The sequence below is a fragment of the Branchiostoma belcheri genome, unplaced genomic scaffold (genome assembly GCF_001625305.1).
Source record: "Branchiostoma belcheri isolate BF01 breed outbred unplaced genomic scaffold, Haploidv18h27 scaffold115, whole genome shotgun sequence".
NCBI lineage: Eukaryota > Metazoa > Chordata > Leptocardii > Amphioxiformes > Branchiostomatidae > Branchiostoma > Branchiostoma belcheri.
Window position 1 is genome coordinate 68,137 of NW_017802547.1, and position 25,929 is coordinate 94,065.

Below are 25,929 nucleotides of genomic sequence, written 5' to 3' on the forward strand. Positions count from 1 at the left end.
GACCCATAGTTTCTTGAGAAATGCCTACAACGAAAAAGGAGAGAATAGAGAGAGGGTAAGTATGAAAAAAACAGGGAATGACAAAAAATGGTTCAAACTTAAAAGCAAAATGTGTCCGACGATGACGAAAATTCTCCTTCGAAACAAAATGAAGACTTGTAACTATAAGTAAAAATATTTACAAAAGTTCGGAATAGTTGTTTTCAACATAGCATAACGTTGTGGGCTTTGTTGATTATTGAATATTAGTAGTTTAAAGACGTTTACGCCATCTGACTGTGTGTGATACAATATTAACAATAATTTGGACCGTATAAATTGTGTTAGTGTTTTGCTCAACTCTTCATATTAACTTCCCCTGCCAAGAATGTCATGTATTCAATTAGAATTGCAAGAATGTTTGCTTATTCAGTGACATGTTTTTCATTTCTTCAAGATGATTGAAGTATGGTAAATTACTTCTTGGAAAGATATAGGTTTACTTAATTGTGGTCCCTTTTCTTATTGTAGTTGATATGAAATATACAGCACGGGTTGTTATGCACGTATTGGAAATGTCACATATCACGCTTTGAAAAAACAAGTCAGCTGAAGTATGGCTTATAAATATCTAACACAACACAGTAACGCTGGTCGGGCGGGCGAACCCCCGTTAGGAAATGTCGGCAAACTTCAAATGGGCCGAGTTTTGACGTGAAGCACGTTCTCACCTGCCGACGATTTACCGAGTGCCAGGGAAAGTCAATCGATTGTCAGTCTCGCGCGCACCTGTGCAAAGGCGCTGTCAGAAATTTTCTCATTACTTAGTAGTTTAACTCATTATTAGAAATTGCGATCGCCCAGCTGTAAGTGGCGAAGGAATCAAACACAATCAATCACCATCGGCGCAATAAGTCTTGGCATTGGAGAAATTACACACACATGTTACATTCGTGGTGATTCTTTGGGTACATATCCTGCAGTATAAAACAAACCGCTAGGCGCATTCCTCTTCTAAGCCCCGAAAAGCGGGTTACCGTTAAGTTTCACAATAACATAGTGTGAGTCCAGTTTCTCAGAAACTATTGAAACCGATCGGCCGACTTAGTATCAATACGATGTACCTACTACTTTAATTCCTTATTACAAAATGATTTTGATAAATTCTATCGAAGATCAATTAATTGATAAGATCTCCGCAATTTCTATTGAAACGTGTCGAATATTAGCGCCGTGTACGGTGAAACCGGGTGATATATTCCCCCGTAAAGGTCTCATATTTCAAGTTCGTATATACATTATCGACTGAGTTATTGTTGTAACGCCGTGGGGGTTATTCTTTGTTAGCAATCATCTGATTAAAAGCGACACAGTTGCCGATAAGCACGTTTGGGGACTGATTTTATCGCCCCCACACCACCACGTGTTAAGCTGTATTGCACCTGCATATCTCAAACCCCACAGGGTCTTTTGTTAAATCAAAACAGGTGTGTTGACAGGGATATGTGGCAGCGGCAATTCAGGGTGTTGTGCAAACTCATTTGGCAGATAAGGCCGTCCACATGGGGTGATAAGCAAGGCTTCTACGCCCAGAAATGTGGGAATTGTGATTATTAAATACTTCTTGAAGTGATATACAGTCGGAGCGTTGAGAGACTAGAATCAAGGAATGACTGAGCGAAAGAGTCGTAAACCGTAGATGACTCTTTCCGTAATTCTATTTTCAACCAACCGTCACATTACCGTTAATGTACAGTTATAACTTTAAAAGATATAAAGTCGCATATTTTGAAAGACTGGTTGCGAAAGTATCCCGCTAGTAACAAAAGACTCGGGTAAACATTGTTCACTTTTAATTACGACTTGAAATGATGCAAGACGCTGGTACAAGTGTGGCTGTGTTACATGGAAGTCAATTTGACTGTACTTTCTTCTTCTCTACATGTACACTAGTTCCGATTCCAGTGACTCCTAGGTCTGTTTACTGACTAATATACTTGTTCTAACTGACTGATATACATTTTCTATTCCCTATGAGTATATCGCCAGTAACTTAGAGGCTTTTATGAGGACTGTTTAATAGAATGTGGACTGTATAGCAAAGAGAGAAATGAACCGTATAGGTTTGTACAGAACCGATTTCCCTATTTCATACACTTTACCACTGTAGAAAGATTAGTAGTACTAATGCAACACGCACACAATTCTTTAGGGATAGGCGGAAGGCACACGGCCGCGGGGACGTCCCCGTCGGTTATGGATCACTCTCACTCACTCACTCACTCACTCGCTCACTCACTCACTCACTCACTCACTCTGAGTAAGTGAGTGAGTGAGTGAGTGAGTGAGAGTGATCCATAACCGACGGGGACGTCCCCGCGGCCGTGCTCCTTCCGCTTATCCCTGAAGAATTGTGTGCGTGTTGCATTAGCACTACTAATTTTTCTACAGTGCTTAAGTGTATGAAATAGGGAAATCGGTTCTGTACAAACCTATACGGTTCATTTCTCTCTTTGCTATACAGTCCACATTCTATTAAACAGTCCTCATAAAAACCTCTAAGTTACTGGCGATATACTCATGGGGAATAGAACATGTATATCAGTCAGTTAGAACAAGTATATTAGTCAGTAAACAGATCTAGGAGGCACTGGAATCTGAACTAGTGTACATGTCGAGAAGAAGAAAGTACAGTCAAATTGACTTCCACTCACTCACTCACTTACTCACAGCGTGAGTGACAAACCTTCCATCGGAAACATATCTGTGCTTTTATTTATCAAATCGATACAACTGAAAAGCGAGGAGAAATTGAAATAGTACAAAGGTAGATTTATTTTGTATTTGTTAACTGTATCTGTCATGTTTTGTTGTGACCTATACTTAGCCCAGAGTGGCAATCGTCATTCATTCAATAACGTGTTCTCTCATTCAATTTGCGAATATTTCACATCCAGGCATCTTGTTTTTTTCGCTCTCTCTATTAGATTTAGGGTCTCCAGAGGACGTCATCCATAAGATTACTTACTGTGGCCCTACAATTGTTGCAGGCACCAAGACTACGACCCCCAGTGTCTACACCGGTGAAGGCGGTGTGAAGTCGCGCTACCTGGCGACATGGTGAGGAGTGACAAGAGGTGAGGCGAGCGTTGGTATTCCTTGTCTACATAATCTACAGTTTACATGAAATATAACAGTACAAAATGATAAGGTACATATTCCATAACGTGTACACGGTAACAAGAATTAATAGATAGTTCTGTACAGAACACTCATTGTTACTCTTCTATTTCCTATTTTTCAGCTCTGAGTGATTGTACCGGAAGTTATAACCCTTTCCGTGCAGGATACCACCTGCACCGGAAATACTTTTCATGTGCCTCAGCGTGTAGGCTTTATCACACGGATAAAACGGATATGTCATCTTTTCGAGGTAATGACAGAGAAGCACCTGCAAACTGCTACTGAAATCCGGGTTATAGTGTCTTCTGGGATTCAGTTCTTCGTTAAAGGGGCACTATATATTAGTATGCCAAAAAGCAGTTACTCAAGCAACTGGATATGATTTTGAAATCATATCCAGTTGCTTGAGTAACTGCTTTTCGGCGTATCGTATTACCTGGATGTCTAACCTTCATCGACGTATATATCAGTATGTTTTTACAAAAAATATTGATGTTGAAAAGTCTTCATGTGATTGTCGTTTATGTTCCATGTTGTATATTTGAGCAATTATTTCACATTTCCAACATTTATGGTTGATCATAAAACAGCCCACTCCAGGCGCACTCATTTTGTGTCCAGAATGACCAGAAAATGGAAATGGACTATGTGAATTGTCCTGATGTTATAAAATACTGTTTTGATACATTGAAACGTATTCAACGGTTCTCTGTATCTGTCCTTCAGTGTAATACACCAGCTATTGTTTTAGATATGTTTTGACTTGACCAGTTGTCCACTATGTTTGTATAATGTATCGTCTGTATGTACATGTATGAATACCAGGAAGACTAGCGGTGGACCCTAGGGTCCACCGCTAATGGTTATTCTAATAAAGTTTCAAAGTTTCAAAGTTTCAAAGCTATGAGGTGATTATACTAAAATATAGAGTAAACTAAGAAATGTACTTACCTATAACATCGGAGTTGGTCCCAAATTAAACTTAGTGTGGTTGTGTTTTTTTCTGCATCAACAAGGCGTTTTGTACCTTTCCGTTACGAATTGCTTGCAATAAAAATGATTGCCATCGTGTCTCTTGGTCAAAATGGGAGAAGAATTTAACACAATGGCGTGTCATTCTTCTACTTATGTAAGCCTGATGTTACAGTAGTTGTATTAGTTGTGGTGATAAATTGGCTTTTATCAATACGATTTGTTTCAGTTGCCCTTATCAAACGCCTTTGTCAAGTAAAGGAAGATGGATGGATTGAGCCACTTTACGTGTTCTGACAAACCTTCGTGTCAATTTACTTCGGAGACACTGTGTTTTTCGCCAACTTCCTCTGATCCATTCGTCTTCAACGTTACCTGTGTAACAAACAAACAAAACAAACAAAGCTTTACATCATACATCAGTTTGGTTCCCATTCCCATACTGAAGAGGGCGAATTTTTCGGTTGGGTGAACTATAGTTTGCTCACTGTGGGGATAATTTTCGATCACCATGAAACAATGCGTTAACGACTCGATGTGTCCCAAACAATTAAAGAGTTCTTCGTGAGAGCAAGGGATTGCAGATCGTTCCGTGATGTCCAGGTGTTGTGTGATAGTCGTGAGGACTAACAGACAAACCGTCTTTCAAGGCTCGGAACCAAGAGGTCCAGAGTTCGAATCCTGCCATGCCACCAATCTTGAGCCCTTGGGAAATGCACTTGACACGACTTTCTTCACTTTACTCAGGTGAAAATGAGTATGTCTGTTGTTCGCTCGTGCGTTTGTCTGTGTTGGTGGCGGCCTAAATATAAGTTGAAAAAAAACTTCAGTGTCCCGTCGCCATGTCTTGTAAGAAATATTGTGATAGAAAAATAAGATAAGCAGACACACAGTGTAATTCTTATCTGATAGTGGGAGGGTCTTCGTTTTAAAGGTTCTAATCTTTTGTTTTGATCTTTTGTCTGTCTGTAATTACTGGTGATGAAGACTCGCCAGTGTGAATGGTTTGCGAGCGGCGGTGGCTCACAGCTCACAGGCGCCGTTTTCTGAAGAACAGGTGTTACAGTTCATCCCAGAGATTTACGAGTTTCTGTACACACGTCAATCGGTCATTGAACTTTCTCAACAGATATCACTTCTATTTAACATATTTATATGCTATACAGAAGAGAAATCGTGTCATAGCAATGTGAAATGTAGTATTCCATCATAACATGTATTGAATGATAATCTTGGATTAGTACGCTAGTAGAAATAGCTTATATCTATTAAGTGTCATTTGCCATGCATTGTACCCGATGCAATTGTTGCGCAATAAACTTTGACTATGTATATCTGTGCAAAACAATACATTTAAAAATATATAGCAATCTATCTTATTTGATATCTGAAAAACTATAAGCAGAATTGTCAAATTGTCAGAAGGTTTTTTTTGGGGGGAGGGGGGTTTAGTCGAAGACCTTGGTTAGATTGATTGATAGGTTAGTAAATGATCAAACGTGTCCCGAGTTGCCGCTTCAGATCTGTAGCTTAGGTCATCTCAACGTTCCCGCCTCCATCGGCAACCTTTTAACAGATACCGGCGCCTCATTATGCACAATTACAGTGGAGCATAAAAACTTGACAGAATCCCGCATCAGGACAAAAGATAAGTCAAATCTGTCCTTAAAAAATAACAACTCCTGCACCCCCCCCCCTTCCGGCGCTGGTGCTGGTTTGTCCTATTTGTTGGTCAGAATGACAAATTCTGGTCGGCATGTGAGAAAGGGAGTCGCACGGCAAGTAACGTGGTCCTTTTTCCCGTTCAGATCATATCAAAATAATGAGCTGTAATTTCCAAAAAGACGTTTTCGCACCGGCCGTCTACATGGCAACGCATGCGTGACAACCGACTGGGGAACTCTCAACACACGAGACTGTGGGCCTTTTACCATTAGGATAGAATTGTCCAGATAGAGCCGAATAGATTCGATTTGATCCGGCTTTTACCCAGCTTTGATCCGGCTTCCACCTAAATCGAAGCGAATCCATTCGGCTCTATCCGGACTATTTTATCCAGGTAGAAAAAGGGTCTGCATTACTCTGTTTTAGAGTAGAGCTGTACACAGTAACAAGTCTACTGAGACTTCAAACTCCCCAAAACACCTGTCAAGAACACAATTGACCTTATCTATTAACGGAAATTGATCTCTGCCCAGGCTTAGCTAGAGCTGGGTGGGGATCATCTCAGAACCTGGGCTTCACGCGCAAACAAACAGTATTCTTTTCACCCCTTGGTCAAGAAGAGAGTGATTCACTTTTTATAATGAAGTCCAACCAAGTCAGTTCTTGCTTTCTACTTTGTTATTTTCCATGGCTTCTTCGGGCGTATCGAACACTTTTTATACAAATTTGTTCTGCCGATTTCCTTTTCCAAATACTGGAGTTATTTTGAAACTGTGGCCCTGAAGCACATAGCCCCAGGAGGAGGGTAATTATACTTAATAAGGGCCTCTTTCATTCAATTATATCATGGTATTTATTCAAGCCGTCGGCTCAGCCCAGGCACATTTGTAAGTTTGATCGGGAGCTCTTCGGACGTCTGTCACTCAAGGTAGGTCCATATCTCAATCATGTACCATATCTTTACTACAGTTGAACCCAGTTTTAAAACAATACACATTTGTACGTTATTACGGTACTGATAACTTTTACAGTCCCAAATTGGAAATTTGTGAGAAAACTCACTTCGTACTCACTCGCAATGTTGAAGAAATAAAACATCATTCTATCGAGGTTTAGTAAAGTCACTGTTCCATATACATACATGCTGCATCGTTACGTTTATTTCTGGCATAATTTTAACAATATTCTAATTAATTTCCTCCGTCGCCATTACAGAAAATTGACGTTCATTTCTTGCATCAAAAATCATGCAAAAAATCTGTTTTTTAAGGTTTATTAATAAAGAGGCATCTCTAAAGAGGTCAATATTTGTCAAAATTCTTCACTTTTTGGATGCTTTCTTATTTACAAATTTCTTCATTTACTTCAACCTTATAGCTTGCTTTACCCTCATTAGAATGTACTGTAAACGGTGCAATACTAGTTATAATATTCATCAAAGAGGAAAATTGCATCGACATTCCTATTACACAACCATAGTTACCTTAAAATGTTGCTTTTTCATCGTTTGTCCCAATCTCAGATGTGAGGGATACAGCACAATCGACATCTAAATACTCTAAAATGCAGAAGCGGAGACTAAAACCTTTCTTACTATACAATTGTCACACATAGTTACAATGAATATAACGTTGATATTCATTGGAATAATTTCATCGTGCTTTTGGTAATACAAATTTTGTAATTTGAAAATTGGACTCTGACTTAGACTATTTCACTGCAGAATAGGAAGGTGTTAAAATGACGAATTTGATTGATGAAATAAGTGATCTACAATGACAGCTATCTTTCATTGGAGATTTCCTGATGTGTCAAATGGAGATTAATTAAGCTGTTGATTGACAAACAATGTTTAAACGCTTCAGATATCGCAATATTTCATGTGCTTTTGACATGTGTATGTCAAGCCCTACAAGAACTATTTAGACAAAAAATAGGCTTGTATACTTGTATACCATGGGCTTTGAATGTGTATGGTGCATATGTATAGGGACAGCTTACATGTATATAAAAATGTCAGAGTATGGAGTCTACTAAAACAAAAGCAACACAGATAAAACAGACAACTTAAGAATTCATTTTTCGGGGTCTAACATTTCAGAACATAAACAGGTTTTAGCCTAGATACCACGGGTCAATGTACGAGTTTTGCCCGGGGCGGACTAGCAGCAGCCACCGTAACGTCTCCACAGCCGGGCCGCCGGACCCTAGCTGGCGGCACGGTCTCTGTCTTCTGTCACTCTTATCGACAATATCATCTCGTCTTATCTTAAACACCAGTCATATTGTTCTTTTTCAATTGATAAAGTGACAGATTAGCCTGATTCAAGTTAGCAGCATATAGTTCGGACAGTGAGTTAAAATTGGAAATGAACAGTGTTGAAATGTACTTTTTACTTTAGTCCGTCTGTCAGTTTGAGTTTATTGGGATTCACATTTAGCATACATGTACATAACGAGATATTCTTCCTGTGGTCCATTATAACACACAAAACGATACACAGGAAAATATACAAAACGTATACAGTCCTTCAGAAATGTAGAACATTGTGGCTGTAATATAAGGACGCTAGGAGAGAATTACGTCTCCTCCTATTGTCGACTGTTGTAATATGTGCTTATGAACGGGGAATTCTTACATAATGTCTTTACCCAGATTTTACAGTGCCAGTGAAATGTTTGGTTACCATAGGACAGACGCCTTTGACGCTACATGGCGCGAACAATGCTATTCTTTCATATCTCATAACTCCTTAAATAACATCATCCAACCTGTTCTCAAATCCGATGTAATCTTATGCAACAGATTCTTCCGCAATATCTGGGACCGTCTGTACTCATACTCATATTTTTAACTGTTTTTATTATGTGTATTTCTATTAGTATATTTTCTTTTGTATGGGTCATGGATGCCTGAAATAAAGAATAAAGAAAGCTGTCGTTCTCTTTAGGGACGTAACATGGAGCTCCTCAAACCCTGTAACACCAATGCCTTCGGAGGAGGGTTTAGTTCGGATGGCCCGTCTCCACTCGTGGGTTCCACCGCCTCGGGCGAGCCGCGAGTCTCGGCGTTCACCTCCGTGTCTGTGCCGGCCACCTCGCCGGCCACGTCCGCTACCGACGCCAAACTCACGGTCTCTCTACCGGGACACTCCATGCCCTGCATACAGTCACAGTTAGAGATGTATCATAGGTAAAGGTTTATCTTATTTATTCAATTTCCACAATAAACATTCATAATTGATAAATAAATAAATAACAAATAGAATCTCCCTATTGCAGTTTCTTCCACGGAAATTGAGCAGAAAAATAGCTTAAGGTTTGTCGTTGTTCATATTAACACATGTACCCTGTTATGAGATAGAGAGAGGTACAAAGAAAATAATACATCGCTTAATTAAAAAAAAACAATAAACTAGTAGTTCGAGGAATCAAAGTTTTAAATGTATTCCAGCCTCATTTCCCCAAGATATTTGTTTTGTGTTATGTTGGTTATCATAGGAAAATGTAGCTTTATGTTTAAATGAAAGCTCATCTGTGTTGGTAGAATCCATAGTTGTAAAGTTCAAGCTTTGTTCCAGCTTTATGTTGTTTTCTTCCGTTGTCGGTCAGATCAAAATAACATATTTTCTCGGTACTTCGTCCGTTAGGTCCTATCTCCAAGACAGCGGGTTCGGATCGTACTCGGACTTTAGTTACGGCGCCGGGACCAGTCTACCGGCACTGCCGCCAGGATACTGTGAGTTACCGCTACATTTACAGTAGATACAATCAGAAAACAGCAAAGTAATGGGCGAAAAGTCCAACCATGAATCCTGCATCCACAGTTTGCTCTTTTCCCCTCCTCTTAGCCCCTGTCACACATAGCTAAATATGGTTATAAAACTGCCGTGTATATGATGATCATGGATGAATGGAAAGACTTTTCTGTACATTCTACAACAAAATGGTGTTCATCCCCTATTCTATCTAGATGAGTATCATAATCTGCTCCGATGACTGGGTAGTTCTATAGGGAGGCAGGTGCTTCCGGATGACGTGATTCAGCTGCAGCAGGTGGTATGGCAGGAAAGCACCTGTCACACATCCATGATCATCACATATACGGCGGCTTTATAACTATTATCTTCATTAGACCATAATGGACGTTTCATGGCGTGATAAAGATATAAGTAAGATTGGGAATCATTTCACGATACGTGCAGACCAATAGCTTTTTCTGATGGGATTTTCTTGTAGGTTATAGTTAATACTTGTAGAATGCTTTGACCCTATATGAAGCCATGTCGTCCTTAGTATAACTCGTTGTTAACTCGTCCTATTATTAGTCCCGATCAGACGCCGGCGTAAGGACAGCAGACAGCGGCGGCAGAGAACCACCTTCACTACCGAACAGACTATAAGCTAGAACCCTGTGAAGTCGTGTTTTCCTTCCATACTATTACCTGTTGTTGCTCTCTCGTAGTCCCGATCAGACGCCGCCGTAAGGACAGCAGACAGCGGCGGCAGAGAACCACCTTCACTACCGAACAGACGATGAAGTTAGAGCTGGAGTACAACAGGACGGAGTACATCACAAGACCGAGAAGGTCAGTCAAATAAACTTTATTGCACGACAATTGCACATGGTACAATGTATGGCAAACTACATAAAAAGAGTAGCAAACAATAAAATGTGTTGAGCAAGACCTAATGTCGAATAAACCTAACAAATCTACATCATAATTATTCAAATAATAATGAGGCAGAAATCCAACGATATACTCTGTGTGCTAGGCTGTTGCTAGGACCAGTATACAGGCTAGTTCCTCGGCTCCAGGGCCAACATGTCGGCAAGAAAATCTTATGATGGCCACCGCGTAGTTAGACCCTGAGCAACTTTTATCACATTTAATTTCCATACTAACAAATACTGTGTCAACTTAAGATATTCATCAAATTTGGCATTTTTGTTACTCAGCGTGGCAGGTTACTGGAGGTCCTATATGTAGCCACAAGTACAGTTCGTGCTGTATTTACAATATCGTTGTGATGATCGTAGGTTTGAGTTGGCGGAAATGTTGAACCTGTCGGAAACACAAATCAAGATCTGGTTCCAGAACCGCCGTGCGAAGGACAAAAGGATAGAGAAGGCGCAACTGGATCAACAGTACAGGTAAACATGAACTACACTTCATGTATACAGTGTATCTCATACAGGATTCCTTGTATCCTGTATTCAGTTTTCTCCACATACGGTTACCGGTCAAATCATTGGTATTTCTGTTGTTTACACGTTGGAAGCACACATGACACACACAAAAAAGGTCCCGTTCCACTATGTGCACAGCATAGGGGTGGTGCCCATCTCCATTTCTGTAGCCCTTGGGCCACACAGTTGTGCAAGCACTACAGCAGGGGGCTAGCCTGGTAGTGTTGTGTGTTTGATCTTCCCATACTCTTTTTCATAGATGCTGAGTGCTAGGCAGAGAAAGCAGTATGACCCGGCCGGGGTTTGAACTCACGACCTCCCGGTTACAAAGCGAGCACTCTTCCCGATTGAGCAACTGCACCGGTTGCTCAGACTCAGTCTGTGAAGGAGTCACACCATAAGTCTTAAAACTAACAGTTCATGTCATTCCTCCTTCTTCTAAGGTTACTTTCCCCCACCGTATCACCTGAAGGAATCTTGTGGACAAAGTTAGGGTTTAGTACAAATATTCGGCTTCGTTACCTCTCAGGAGCGCGGCAGGAATATCAGAATGGGTTTAAGGAAAAATGTGCAACACAGATTCTACGGCAGATTGTGACAGAAAAAAATGTTTTTTATCAAGGCAACTATTCTAGCTATGTAGACTCTAGACCTAGCCGTGTGAAATGTTACGCTATGATGACACCAGTGTAAAATTACTTGATTATTAAGATTGTCCATAAATTCTATTAGATAACGCCACAATAGGAAGATCCTTCTCATTCCCGTGATCCCACCCCTCACTCATTACTGCACCTCTGGGAAGAGCGGCATGTACAAGGCCGACAGGGCCACCCAGTTTAAATAAAGGTGAATGAATGAATGAATGAATTCCATTTCATGGTGACAAGTATCTAGACATGCATGATTGTATCAGACGAACCCATTTACAAATTTAGATACCATACAGACTCCTTTGGAAAACTTGTGGTTTCACCGGTGGGAGTATTAATCCTGTGATAGAATTTGGCACGCCGGGATTTGATTTGCCCCACCACAGTGTCGTGGTGAGGCTAATCGATCTCCCATCGTGAAAAACCTACCGGGGAACCTAGCTCAGGCGGGCGGGGACGAGCTTCAGTAGCCCCGAAGAAAACCCGCCACAACCGCGATACCAGGTTACGGAGAGTGGGAAAGTGCGGCGGTTCAAAGCGGGTTTATCAGTCGTTCCCATCTTCTGCTGACAGACAATAGAGATACCTGAGGCGGTCGCTTCTTCTTAGATAGAAAAAAAACTGGGCCAGTTAACAGGTGGAACCGACGGTGACGACACCCTAAAAACATCCGAATGTGTAATTTCACTTACCCTTATTGTCAGTGATGTCTATCTACACTGTAATTACCTTTAAACGTTTGCCGTCGCAGTTATCCACTACAGCTGTCATAATGAACACATAGTCTTTAGAATCTGTCAGGTGGAACCCCAAGATGGCTTGTTGTGTGAACTATCGATGGTCTTTGTGTACTACTTCAAATGTCAGTATAACATTAACTTCATATCGTATGATATTAACCAAATTCAACAAGAAGGCTCTCAATGTTCTTTTGTTACTGTTGTTTGAATGGTTGTTAATTGCAAAATCTGGCACCTTTTTCTCTTTGCGTAGGTGCCTGGGCCTGCCGTCTCCCTATGCCCATGGATATGGCGGTTACTGCGGTGCTTGTTACTACCGAGAGAGGACCGGGGGCTCTGGCCTGCCGTGTACGGCCGGGCTTTGTGGAACGGAAGGAAACCATCACAAGTCCGCCAAAGCGTGATCATGTGATGATATTCGTCACTATTAAAGAGTTAGAAGTTTTAAAACGTTAACCAGAAAGGTAACATTTGCAAAGCGAATGCATAATGTTTACCTTCGCATATGGTCTGCTTTTTAATTCTTACTCAAACACATTCATATACATGGCCAAACAGGAGTCTAAATCCCTCCTGCTATAAAATTGCAACATGATGTTCCCCCAACACCAGTTACCATGGTGACAGACGTCTGGTTCAGGCAATTGACCATACTGGTTGGAGAAGAAGAAGAGGAGGAAACAGAGCAAAAACAATGTTTTCCTTCGGTAAACATAATACATCAATAGTACCGATATGGTAAAGCGTGCCTTCTGAATTGCACCTTTGTGGTCATCGTCATCTGTTTTGTGAAAATGCCTTCAGAATGTCGTCCGTATGTATATATTTATGTATGTTTAGTCTGTGTAACACAAACTTAGCTGTACACACATTCACTTTAAAACGTTTAGATGTTAGTTATGATAGAATGAAACGTCTATCGTGTAATTTGCTGTCATAATTCGGATAGGTGATGACTTCATGCATGGTCCTGTTGCTCATAACCTTTCATCGACAAAGTATTTAAACACTGAATTGGTAGATTACTGGTGAAACATGTCTGTGGAAATCTCTATATATGCCTGTATAGTTAGGCCATGTTGATTTGATTATATGTATGGCATCCGCGAGCGCATAGATTTTCGTCCGTTTCCAAAATAAACAACAATATGTTTTCCCTCGGTAACCATAAAAATTTTGATGTAAATCTTGAAGAAAAGAGGACACAAGTGACACAAGCGTGTGGAAAGATCCAACTTTGATGCACCGTAATCATAGATCTTTAACCAGATCTCCGGGATTTGCAGAGATACAACTGTGCATTGGAAGAGAGACTATGCTCCTGAGCCAGACTTTAGCATGCTACGCTTTTTAAATAGACCAAGAAAGAGCCACGAGATAAAAGTTGTTTACATACTATACGTACCAACAATTCAACTGGAATGTATATAGTACTCAGGTTTGGAAACAGTGTGTAACTTCAACTGTGACATGAAATTGGAGACGTCATATGTTTGTGTAGTGTTTTGTGATTTTCGTTTTCCATTCATTACTGTGTATCTCCGGTATCAATACATCGCGTTGGATAATATTTAACTATTGTCACATGCCACTAGAACAATCCAATGTGATTATAAGACAAACATTAGTAATTCTATTATCTCTGGCCTAGATCAGTGTGTTCTCTCCTGCACTTATCCACACAAACACTGCAGCTTCCTGGGCCATTGCGTATCTGTGTGTGTGGAAGACCAGCGGGTTAGATGGGATTTCCGTGCACTTTAGTGTTGTTTACTCTGTTGTTTATGTTATTATGGGTAATTGTTGGAAGCTGACAGTTTAGTATCATGCAACATGGGCGGTCTGTCACACATGACCTCCAGCCGACCATGACCTCCATACTCAGACTTTATAGACGACGGTTGGGAGTTAGTCTTGAGCAAGGTCACGTTGCGTTTGGTTGGGAGTATATCGTCTAAATTGCCTCTTGGTCTCAAAAAAGTTTTCCGTACCAGTCAACTGTTCAATATATTTGCAAATCAACGTCGGGAAAGTCACATTCAGCTTGGATGCGATCAGCCGAGCTGGAATAGGCTGGATTCCAGGCTACTCCAAACCCAGCAGGGACCTTGGTTGGGGAGTGGTCGCGAACAAAGTCGTGGGAATTCGAAGGTCCTGAATTTGTGACGGCGGCTTAAGACAGCATAACCTGATCATCATGATATTTGTATGTCCAACCCAGGGCTCTAGCCAGCTTAAAATTTTTCGTGGTCCAACCACTGGATCCCAGATGTCTTTCTCGTCAGGAGAGCTAGGGGTCGCGCATGTCTTGATGACAGAATTTACTACCTGTGTATAGCAAGCTCAGTAAGGTTTTTATTCGCTACATCCTGAAGATTTTATCATTCTCGTGTTACTGGGAATGCCAGATAGGGCTTATCAATTGTATTTTTTAACATACTGGGAGGCGGGGTAGTTTCAACATAGCCTCTACCAGACGGCCAAATAACAGCATCTGCCAAATAACAGTATCTACAATACAATCTACTCTGAAAACCATACTAGAAATCAACTTACGGTTTCAGACGACTTCTTATGAAATTTCGTCGTCGTTTCAGTGAAAGTTTCCCCAGCCAGACTAATACTGAATTGATTGGCGTGAATTTTCTCTAGACGTATTTTGAATTAATCTAAACAGATTTTATTCATAGAAAACTAGGCTATCGCAGCGCATGCAATATGCATAGTAAAAACACAAACGAACAAGTGTTAGATTAGTTAGATTGAACCAAGCAAATCCAATCTTCTTTTGAAACGCTATTAATCGAAATACAATATTGGCTAGACTATTAATAATTCAAAATTGGCAAAGAGATTGTCTACTGACGTATTTTCAATTAATTCATGTCAGACTCTCTATTAAAAGGCTGCAAGAACGCAGTACAGCACATCTGAAAAACAACTGTTTTGTTAGGTTTAGCAAGGGAAAGATCCATAAAAACTTGTTTGTGAAGCATCATACCGTTCGGCTTGAGAAAGACACTAGTATGGCGAGCATGAAAGAAGAAAGAGAAACAGCCAGCCACACCGGGAACACTGTGGAGGACTTCAACAGTGATTCATCCATTGTACACTTCGCTGACAACGAAAAACGTTATATTGATGGTAATGACGAAGTAAGTGTAGTAGTACCAACTATTAGCTTTTCTAGCACAAGCAGCTCACAAACTAATGAGAATCAACAAATTTATGCCGATGAAGAATCAGCAAGGTCAGAAAACCTCCCGTCAAGAGGCATTTACATTGCTGACAACAATGAAGCAGAGAATGTAGTGACCTACCAGGTAGAGGATACCTGCCGTGAAGAAGCATCTGTGAATGCTTATGAATGTGGAGAAGACGTGGACGACGTTACAGAGAACGACAATGCAACGGACACCGACATTGATGGTACTCAGCCAGAGAATGTCCTCAACCAACTGGAAGATGATGCCGAATCGGTACATGACGTCTGGCCGTGTATCAGTCCGTATGCAGTCGCATACAGTCAGTATGGCCTCACCGCAGCTGACAGGACTGACCAAAGACGACATGACGACATTTATCAACCATATGCTGTTGTATATGAGGAACAGGATGGCCCCACCGCTGACCAAGCATCAACCAGCCGGCGTCGGTCCGTTCCCAATGCCCAAGGTGTCAGCACCAACGCAGCGTTTCCAAGTACCAGCTCTGGTAAGTCAACTTTCACGTAGTTAGAAGTTGACAAAGATTAAAGTAAGGAAGATCCTGCATCCCTCACTACTGATGTTTTCTAGACAGTTATTTTGAACCTGCTTAAATTGTGTCCATATGTACGAGTATCATTATTCATGTGTGTATTGGAGTTCAAACCTTTTTTAAAATCTACTTTGAACCTTCTCAAATTGTGTCCATATGTATCATGTATTTTTGGAGTTCAAACTTGTCTAAAATCTACTTTGAACCTGCTCAAATTGTTTCCATACGTATCATGTTTTTTTTTAGTTCAAACTTTACATGTACTCAAACTAGAGTGTGACGAATGAGGATGAAGATTTAGTAGAATTTCTAATTAGAAGCTATAGATTAAATGTGTTCACCAACGTGCTTGGATAGAAAAGGGTACCAGGCAAGGTAAGTATTTAAGATGAAATATTAAAGGTAAGCTAAGGTAAAGTGTACAAGGTAAGGTAAGGCATTAAAGGTAAGATATTAAAGATAAGATAAGGTAATAGCCAAGTTTGTACTCCTTATGCAGACGCTGATGGCGACAGGAAGGATGGGTTAACTTCCAACCCAATGTACGTCCCAAATGTGCCACAACCAAAGGTGGCTGGAGGTAGGGTGTGCGACCTAACGTTTTATTGTGTGGATCTGGTGTGACTTATCGTGCTGAAGTTGAGAATTGATTAGAATAGCCATTGTTTTCGCTGCTTGTTGCATTTTGCATTGTTGATTCTTGCCAGATGCCAGACATCACTTTATAGTAACGTTGCACAGCACTCATAGTTCACTTACATGTCTTTTGGAATTGGTTTCACGTCAGTATGTCTTCATACAATAGTTGTAAGATATGGTTCTTCACTTAGACAGAGGAATGACATGAATTCACATAGTCAGTAGTGGCCTGTTTATGTGGGGTCGTGTGGCGTAACGACAGAGCGTTCGGCTCGGAAACAAGAGGTCCCGAGTTCGAATCCTGCCATGCCACCGATCTTGTGCTTCACTAAGGTGAAAATGAGTATGTTGTCTGTGTGTTTGTCTGCGTTGTTGGCGGCATAATATAAGTTTAAAAAACTCGAGTGTGCCGTCGCCATGTCTTGTTGAAATAGCAAATAAAAAATAATGGCCTGTTTGGATTTTGTTGACAGGCCGCACTTTCAACCTATCGTGGACTCAGATAGCATGCATTGGGGCTATACATTTGGTCATCGGGGCACTAATAGTTTCAGCGATCGCATTTCCGCTGATCTTCACAGTAAAGGACCAACATGAAGACACCGACATGGAAACAGTAAGTTTTGCTACTTAGACCATGTTGATTTGATTATGTGGCTGACATCCGCGCGATTGAATCCCCCCCCCCCAAAGTTTTTGACCAAACTATAAATTGTACAAAGCAGCTGCAAAAGGAGAAAATATATGTCGTAAATTGCTAAGAAATATATTGGGCATCGATACAACCCGTCAATGTCGTAGAATGCCAAAATCAATTCCAAAGGAAAAGAAAAGAATGTGAAGAAATGAAAATGAAGAGCCTATTATTCAAAATACCATGTGTTTAGTCATTTGTCCAACATTCATGACCACGTAAATTTCATAATGAAGGCAAGTATATTTTTGATACACATTTAGACGTCCCCAGGTCCCCTATAAGCTTTTGTCGCACCAATGTGATATGCCCTCTTCGCGATCGTCTACCACAGATATTGCCGGATCCTGTCACAGAGAAGACGACTATTCAGTCCACAACACCAGTTAGAACACACCCCACCTGGCACATGTCTTCTGTACCGTACTCATCAACGTCTGCAGGTATGAATGAATGAATGAATGAATGAATGAATGAATGAATGAATGAATGAATGAATGAATGAATGAATGAATGAATGAATGAATGAATGAATGAATGAATGAATGAATGAATAGGTAAATAGTTTATTTCATCATATATTTTAATCGGATATGAAAAGTACATCGCAGTCATAGGCTTATTTGTGTAATTTTTTATAAATATTTAAAAACTGTTGACATTAGGCAATTTACCGATTGCACTAATCTTATCGTTCCGATGTTACAATAAAAATATTCTAAAATCACAAGAAAAACTTTACCTTAAAACAGGTAATTTTACTTATCCTTACTCAAAGGAATCGACTCCTAAATTTATTTCAAACATGTATAGTTGATTAATCAATGTTCCGGACCTTACTAACGGTTTTTTAGAATGTGCCCCAGGGGTAGGAGACAAAGAGAGTGAACCACCAATGAGAGTTGCGTTTGGTGACACTGGAAAGGCACCGGGAGAATTCTGTGGGCCAAACGGCGTTGTTGTGTCACCGAGAAACGAGATTTTTGTCACTGACAAGCACAACAGGCGGGTCCAAGTGTTCAGCATGAAGGGCGCCTACCTTCGCCAGTTTCCCACCGTCGTGTCAGAGAACCAGCTCGACACGATGAAGCCAGAGTGCATTGCCATCGACGCGGACTGCCACCTCTGGGTGGTCGGGAAAAACAACTCGTCCTACGCGTATGTCGTTCAGTACACGAAAACTGGACATCGCACAAGAACAATACAACCTTCATTCCCAAACAATACGTTCCATGGCGTTGCCGTGAACGCACATCGCAAGCATGTCATAGTAGCTGAAACCTGGAAATACTATGACACAATCAAGGTTCTGCTGTTCAATGGCACGGTTGTCCGGACGTTTGGGAAGTTCAATAGATACATGCCAATACGCATTGCCACAGACACGCAGGGAAACATTTTAGTGTCCGACTGGGACAGGGGACCCCACGTGCGTGTCTATAACGAAACCGGGCAGTATCTGTTCAGCATCGGCAGGAAAGGACAGGATTCTCCGTTTTGGCCGGTTGTTTCTCCGGTTGCTGGCATGTGTGTGGATAAGTTAGGACAGTTCATCATTGCCTTTGGGGACGACGGGAGCTGTGCACTGTTCTCATGTGTGGAGCTGTACTCACCTCGCGGGGAGCACGTGCGTCCCATCGCGACCAACCTGACCAGTGCGTACGGCGTTGCCGTGGGTCCGGACGGGCAGCTGGTAGTCGCCAGCTGGAGCGATGACATGGTAGTCGTCTTGCCAGACTACTAGCCTGATTACAGCACGTTTGCAGCAGCCCTTCAATTTATCATGCGCTGAAAAACTTGATGGCTAACACCTGGGAAGAATTGAGAATATATCAATCTTTTGATTGATTGCTAAGATGTACCAATTATTGTCAAAATGATAACTGCGTGTTACCATAGTGTTGGAGGCTTTGATGACTGATTTCTATAGTGACATAGAATCCTGAGCTCCTATTGGACTGATTTTCATTATTACTTATTAAAGAACTATGAGCTCCTATTGGTAGTTCTGGGATTAGGAATATCATATCGAGTTAGAGCCTTAAGCTACTAGTATCTGTACAGTGATCTGTACTGCCCCTGACAGTGAGAGATTGTGTAACACAGATTACTGCACTATTGATACTGTGAATGTTACCTTGTGATGAAAGTAGCTTTGTAAATAAAAGTCCAACTTCATTACCTTCGCCAAGAAGGTTATGTTTTCAGTAGCGTTTGTCTGTGTGTGTGTGGGTGGGTGTGTTTGTGTGTGTGTGGTTTAGCAAGATAACTCGAGAAGCGGTGGATGGATTGGAATGAAACTTGGTAGGTGGGTAGGTCTTCATGAGACCTAGAAGTGATTAGATTTCGGACCCCCTGGCGGCTTTCCTAGGTACTGCAGCAGAACTTCCGGTTTTGATATCTCGTGATCTGGACATGCTAGGGTCATGAATTTTGGATGGCAGATAGCTCTTGGGATAGAGAAGAAGTGACATGAGTTTGGGTCCCCTAGCGCCTTGTTCTGGAACTGCAGGGGCATTTGTTGAAAAAAATTCGAAAGACGATAACTCAAGAACCGGTTGACGTATTGTCGTGATTTTTGGTATGTAGGTAGTCGAAGTGATGCTTGACATAATCCGATGGCAATTATGCAAATCAGGACTTAATTGGCATAATTAATGAGGAAATTCTATAAATCTGCTTTGTTCAATAATAGAACTATGAAACACTTGTGACATCTACTTGAGAACGAGAAAAACATCTGAGGATATAGATTATGTAAATGAGGACCTAATTTGCATAATTAATGGCAAATTCTTATAATTCCATAGTTGTAACTGCTGCACCCCGAATTTCATACTTGCCACATTTGGAAGTTAAGTGAAGGTGAACATCCATAAACATAATTTATTCAAATCATGACCTCGTTTGCATAATTTATGAGGAAGTGCTATAATAGCCTTTTTGTTATGATAAGGCCGTCATTGGATGGAGAATATGATCAACTGATATAATCCATGCAAATGAGGCTCTTATTTACAAAATCAATGATTAAAATTGTATAATTCGTCACCCGCAAGGGTTAACATCATTTGGCGAAGGTATGAGATCGTGGAACTCTTGTTTTACCTGTTTTCCCTAAATTTGATCGTAATCAAAAGGTATACTATAGATAACGTTATTGCATATTCATGTCTAAAGAGTTAAACGCACATGACTACATGCAGTCTAATGGACCTAAATCCTGACACACTAAAGTACAATGTATTATACACTCATATATATAAGTAAGTAAATACACTAATATGTACTAATAAACACAATGCACTAGTGTGTGTGTTTGAATGAATCTATGTGTGTAATCGTTTCTTTTCTGTTTTTAAAACGCATGGAAACATCTCCAGAGCAGGCAATGTAGACCAAAATATTACATGCAAATCTTATAGAGGGAGTTCTACTACCCAGGCGTAACTTGATGTGGCAGATATTGTTTATTTATATATTGTATAAATAACCAACAGATATTAGAAGTGTGAATTCGCTTTATACTTTTGATTATGCAGGTTAATAAATACAATATGGACACTTATTTTAAATGTTTTATTGCAAATTCTTGCCCGAGGGCTAATTGTAGGAACAGAGGAAACACATGGTATGAAAACAGACATTTAGTACACATAGAACTACTAAGAAACTACTAGTAAAAACTACTGGGTTTGAGGAAGACAAAGCAAAGGATCCCACTTAATCTGTAGTTTGTGGGTTTTCGGATGTTAAGAGGAGAGTAGTTTTCTTTTCATTTGTTTTTGTCTGAAAAGTTGGGTAGATTTGGAGGCTACGTCAAAGAGCTCATTTCTTTCATTGCTACAGAGGGTACAATTTGAGATAAAATGCGTTATATCGTTATATTATATCGTACTTCATACGTCTTACATTCATGATCACGCATATGTGAAGGCATCAATGATTTCTGAATGCGTTGCAGTATTTTAAATGTCACATTGCGTGACATCTCTCAGCCTAGCGACACACCGGCGTATGACAGCGTAGGTGGTGCACGGCAATCCTAGATCATGACAGGCCCGGTGTCACAGCGATATCGCTCCCCAGCGATTTCGCCCTCCCGGAATTGCTAGCGATTTCGCGAAATAACGGTGGTGGGCGTACACCATCTAAGTACGCAAAAGGGTCTATGGGCGTAAAAGAGAACATGCTTCTTACAAAGTGAAATATGTGTTATCAACTGTGTTATAGGGGACTTTATTTATGCACCATGTAATCAGATATATGACAATTTTCATAAATAATCAGACATTTCAGACAATAAGAAATGAATCAATACCTTGTGAAGATCTTCTATTTTCTTCTCAATTTAAATCACAAAATCTAAGGCCTACGATATCGTCTCGTATATCAGACAAATACAATTAACGAGTGGCTATGGGAATGAATAACAAGGCTGACTGCACAGTCTTCACATGAAACTGGGATCTCGAATACGTCTATCAACCCTATCTGGCGACATCTAGCTTGTTTTACAGTAGAAAACCCTTAAACCCTTTTTCGAAGCATGCAAAACTCTTAGCATAGTATGTATGGCAACTTGCAATTGTATGTGTTTTTGCATTTTATTTTGTTTTACACCACCTGCCCGTTTTATATCTGTTTTGCATTAAAAAAACTTGACAACGCTTTTATCATTTTTTTCAAATTTGTTTCCAGGGTGCCATAGTTGTAATGACATTGATTGAGGTTGCAGTAACTCAGTATCCGACCTTTTTATCAACCTACATGGCAGCCAGAATTACCGTACCGAGGTCTTTATTACATCACATAAAACGAAATTGCTGATAGCATTACGTAGTGTCAGACACTGACTGGTAGATATTACCAGAATAACCAGCGCCATGGTTCTATTACATTGCTTTTGTAAGGGTAATAGAGCTCTGAGAAAGTTGGAAATCCAAGCTCATACATATCTTATTTGTGTATTCGTTGAAACGGCGGAAATGTGTTGCATGCATAAGATCACAGTCATATGAAGTGATGCGAAGAGATTTGATTTATTGAATGTGTCAGGAAGACCATAGAGAAGCCATAAAACAATGCTAAAATGTCTAGTCTTCTAATTTCCTGCCTGTATTTGTAGATAACTTGAGTTCGTGCCAAACGCCATCTACGGCACTAATGTCTAGCCTGGATGCCAGACATACAGCATGCTAGGCTGTGTGCCAGACAAAGATACCAGTTTTGTCTGGGGAAGACGTGTGAGTGTTCCTAAGGGTTAACTCAAGGGGCCTGTGGTGTAATTTCCTCGGGGGCATGTTGGCCCTGGAGCCGAGGAGCTGGCCTGTGTAGACCCGGGAAACAGTCTGACATTCAGGCTAATACTCCGCGACTGTCCCCGGATCTGGCAAGATCCACTAGGCCGTAGAGAGATCTGTTAACTCTCGGAATAGATATCATCCTACTGAGGTCAACATCACCTGACACCCATCCCAGCGTGGTCCACGTGGGACTGATAGGAGAAAGATAGGACCGCAAGGTCCACAAAGGCCACCTGTGCAATTATTCCCCGAGAATCTTGGGATCATAATGTGGTGTCATATACGTCCAAACGCACATGACATCTTCGTAAGTTTTAATTGAGGTTAAAGCTTAACCACGTCAGTTTCTTGGCATCGGGTGCCATCAAAACCAATGAGCTCGGTGCCAGACAGCCTACAAAAAGGGATTAAAAATACCAAGCAATATCTTTTTATATAATACAAAGGAGTAATAAAATGGAGTAAAAGTCAAGTATGAAAACGCCCCTCGGTATATTGCAGGGTTTGGTGAAGGGTGGTCAGAACTCAGGTGTAAGATTGTCAATGAAACATATGTACATACCTGTATGGATGGATGTGAATGATTATTCTGAGATAGGAGTCAGTGTTATTTCTACCTCTTTCATTCTGCTTACTCGTTGTTCTAGGACCTTTTTATGTTTACCGAAGGAAAACATATTGTTTTTGCTCTGTTCTGACTTCTTCTCCAAACCAGGAAGGTCAATGACATGAACCAGACGTCTGTCACCATGGTAACTGGTGTTAGGTTACATCATGTTGCAATTTTATAGCAGGAGGGATTTAGACTCCTGTCTGACCATATATATTAATATGTTAGAGTAAGAATTAACAGAGCAGACCATATGCGAAGGTTACCTTTCTGGTGTAAGCAATGTTTTTTTATATCACTTTCGGTCCACTTGCAAACTTAGTAGAGGGAAAGGTACTGTTGAGGTACATAGTGACCATACGCTCTGTTCCTAGGAACTGTAGGATAGTTTTAATTCAGACAAATTACCTTTGGTGGTGTCTGCAGCTTACTCAGCCGTTTCTGCATTTTTGCTTACAGGTCTTGTTCCTTAATTAAGACCGAAGACCAGCCGTATTTATGACCCGCTGTCTCCGATTTTTACAAGCACAGGGAAAGGTGTGGTGTTAACAGGCCTGGAGACGATCGTAAAGAGCGAGAAACACTGGCCGATAGTACATCATTCTCCACCGGGGACTCACTTGTTCAAGTGCGTGCAAAATCAAACTGACGCAAAGTTGGCATCAGAAGCATCTGATACTGTATCACATTTTACTGTTGTAATGTTCCTAAGGGCAGCAGCAGTCCTTGGATAGAACATCTTGTTCCTCTTCACAGAGTTGGGATGAAAGCTCATAGTTTCAATAAACAAGTGAAAAGCACATCCAAAGTTTAGTTACAACATCTGATGTATATCTTCTTGCTTTGCATATCTATGGGAAATCTTCATGCTTGTAATGATTCACTAGTCTGTCCATATACTCTTGAGTAATGTCAATCTTTCTATTCTTTAGATAGTCAAAATATCCGATTCTTTTGTAGATAGTCTGGTGGGGAGAAACAAATGATCTGTGCGCAAGAGGGCCCTTAAGCATGAATATCTGCCTATTGAATTGTTGTACATCTCCTAACCATCTATTTCTGACAATTCTGGGATTAGCTGATAAAAAGGACGGACAAATGAATTCTTCTTCAATGACTGTACACCCACCGACCGACCCAGTTCTCGGTGTACGACCAATAAATGAAAATCTGGGGGCGTCAGCGAGCCGTGAGATCAGGAGATTGAATACGACTTTTGCCACAGAGTTTCAGATAACCTCATTGGACGTCCAACAAATGGGAACAATTCACGACGATTGCCACTGAGATTTTGGCCTGACCCGCCGTTTGGTACACAAGGAGCGGAATTTCTGGATATTCTCGTCTCCAGTCTTTGTAGAGAATAATCTATTAGTTGCTTACTGAAAATCTTGTGAGAAGAACAACGTTTTATCAGATGGCTCACAAATGTTCGTAATGCCACTAAAAAAATTAGCAAGTCCTGATTTGACTTTTTATATCCAATGTTCCTTTGTTTACCTTTTTAAACCAATTGCGTGTCCGTTGTTCGTCGCCTGTCAATTATGAAGAGATGAATAGGTTATAAATATCAGTGCGAATGCGCACCTATCATATTGATTGTGAAATACAGAAAAAAAATCTACCGACTTTATGCACGGCCATATATCTAGATCTACTTCAAAAACCTGCTCCGGACATTTGCTGTGTTTCCTCTTCTCAAAAAGGGCGCGTACTGGACACCTCGGCACGCCATGGGATTAATGTGAACCAGTAATATCAATCAGCTCACACGGCTAACACTATTGCCTCTAACTAAAGCAGCCGTTATTCTCTGACAAGGCCGCTATACTCCACCCTTGAAATTGAACTGGAAGCACTTCGACTGAATCTAAATTTCAGATGGCTTTGAAGCTGATGCCTCGTCTGCCCATATCTCTTTCAGCTGAAGTCCGAAGTATTGGAAACTACGAGCGAGAAATTAGACCCAAGGGCGGGATTACCGAGTTTCTCATGACTGGAATTCAAATAGTTCTCTCTCTTGTTGAGGACAACGCTTACAAAGTCGTCTGTTGGCTGCCGCTAGTGCCGTGGTAGCGCTTTGAGTTTGTCTGTGTTTGCTACGTCGGGTACTGATGCCATGCTGTGATTTACTACGTAATACTAAAGCGCTGCTGGTGATGATAGATAAAATATAAAATAATATCAAAGTGTATATCTTCACGATATCTTATATCAACAAACAATAATACATGCAGCTTTTTAATGATCCTAATGAAGACTGTTAATGTAAAATATTTTTATCGTACCACCTACCTAATAAAGCAATAAAAGTTCGACTACAGATTTTTCCACGTAGTTCGATGATTTTCAAGTTAGCGTACAGCCTGGCAGATGATCATGGCTTCATTTCAACCATTTTCTTCCAGAATGGAGATTTGGAAAGCAATTCTTCATTTCTGCTTAGCCCCATATCATATGTGCATATTCCGTAAGCACATCCATACATATCCATACAACCTCACTTCACCTCCATACGTCACTAAGCTACTTGAATAT

General features: G+C 40.7%; 2 protein-coding genes across 2 annotated transcripts; both read left to right on the top strand.

Moving 5' to 3' along the window:
* Positions 1–6,699: 6,699 nt before the first annotated feature.
* Positions 6,700–12,883, top strand: LOC109462327 (homeobox protein rough-like). The gene is made up of 6 exons (XM_019758858.1): positions 6,700–6,727; positions 8,751–8,992; positions 9,450–9,538; positions 10,265–10,388; positions 10,841–10,954; positions 12,637–12,883. Exons 2-6 carry the CDS (start codon positions 8,760–8,762, stop codon positions 12,785–12,787), a joined length of 711 nt encoding a protein of 236 aa, XP_019614417.1. The 5' UTR covers positions 6,700–6,727; positions 8,751–8,759; the 3' UTR covers positions 12,788–12,883.
* Positions 12,884–15,418: 2,535 nt separating this feature from the next.
* LOC109462295 lies at positions 15,419–19,219 on the top strand. The gene is made up of 4 exons (XM_019758825.1): positions 15,419–15,476; positions 15,624–16,097; positions 16,642–16,722; positions 18,342–19,219. Exons 1-4 carry the CDS (start codon positions 15,419–15,421, stop codon positions 19,217–19,219), a joined length of 1,491 nt encoding a protein of 496 aa, XP_019614384.1.
* Positions 19,220–25,929: the final 6,710 nt, after the last annotated feature.

Bases quoted from the DNA above. Each gene is read 5' to 3' on its own strand.
- LOC109462295 (XM_019758825.1), top strand. From the start codon at position 15,419: ATGAAAGAAGAAAGAGAAACAGCCAGCCACACCGGGAACACTGTGGAG. The intron at 15,477-15,623 runs GTGATTCATCCA...ATGCCGATGAAG, and splicing joins CACTGTGGAGGACTTCAACA to AATCAGCAAGGTCAGAAAAC. The intron at 16,723-18,341 runs GTAGGGTGTGCG...AATGTGCCCCAG, and splicing joins ACAACCAAAGGTGGCTGGAG to GGGTAGGAGACAAAGAGAGT.
- LOC109462327 (XM_019758858.1), top strand. From the start codon at position 8,760: ATGGAGCTCCTCAAACCCTGTAACACCAATGCCTTCGGAGGAGGGTTT. The intron at 8,993-9,449 runs GTAAAGGTTTAT...TTCGTCCGTTAG, and splicing joins CAGTTAGAGATGTATCATAG to GTCCTATCTCCAAGACAGCG. The intron at 10,955-12,636 runs GTAAACATGAAC...CTCTTTGCGTAG, and splicing joins CAACTGGATCAACAGTACAG to GTGCCTGGGCCTGCCGTCTC.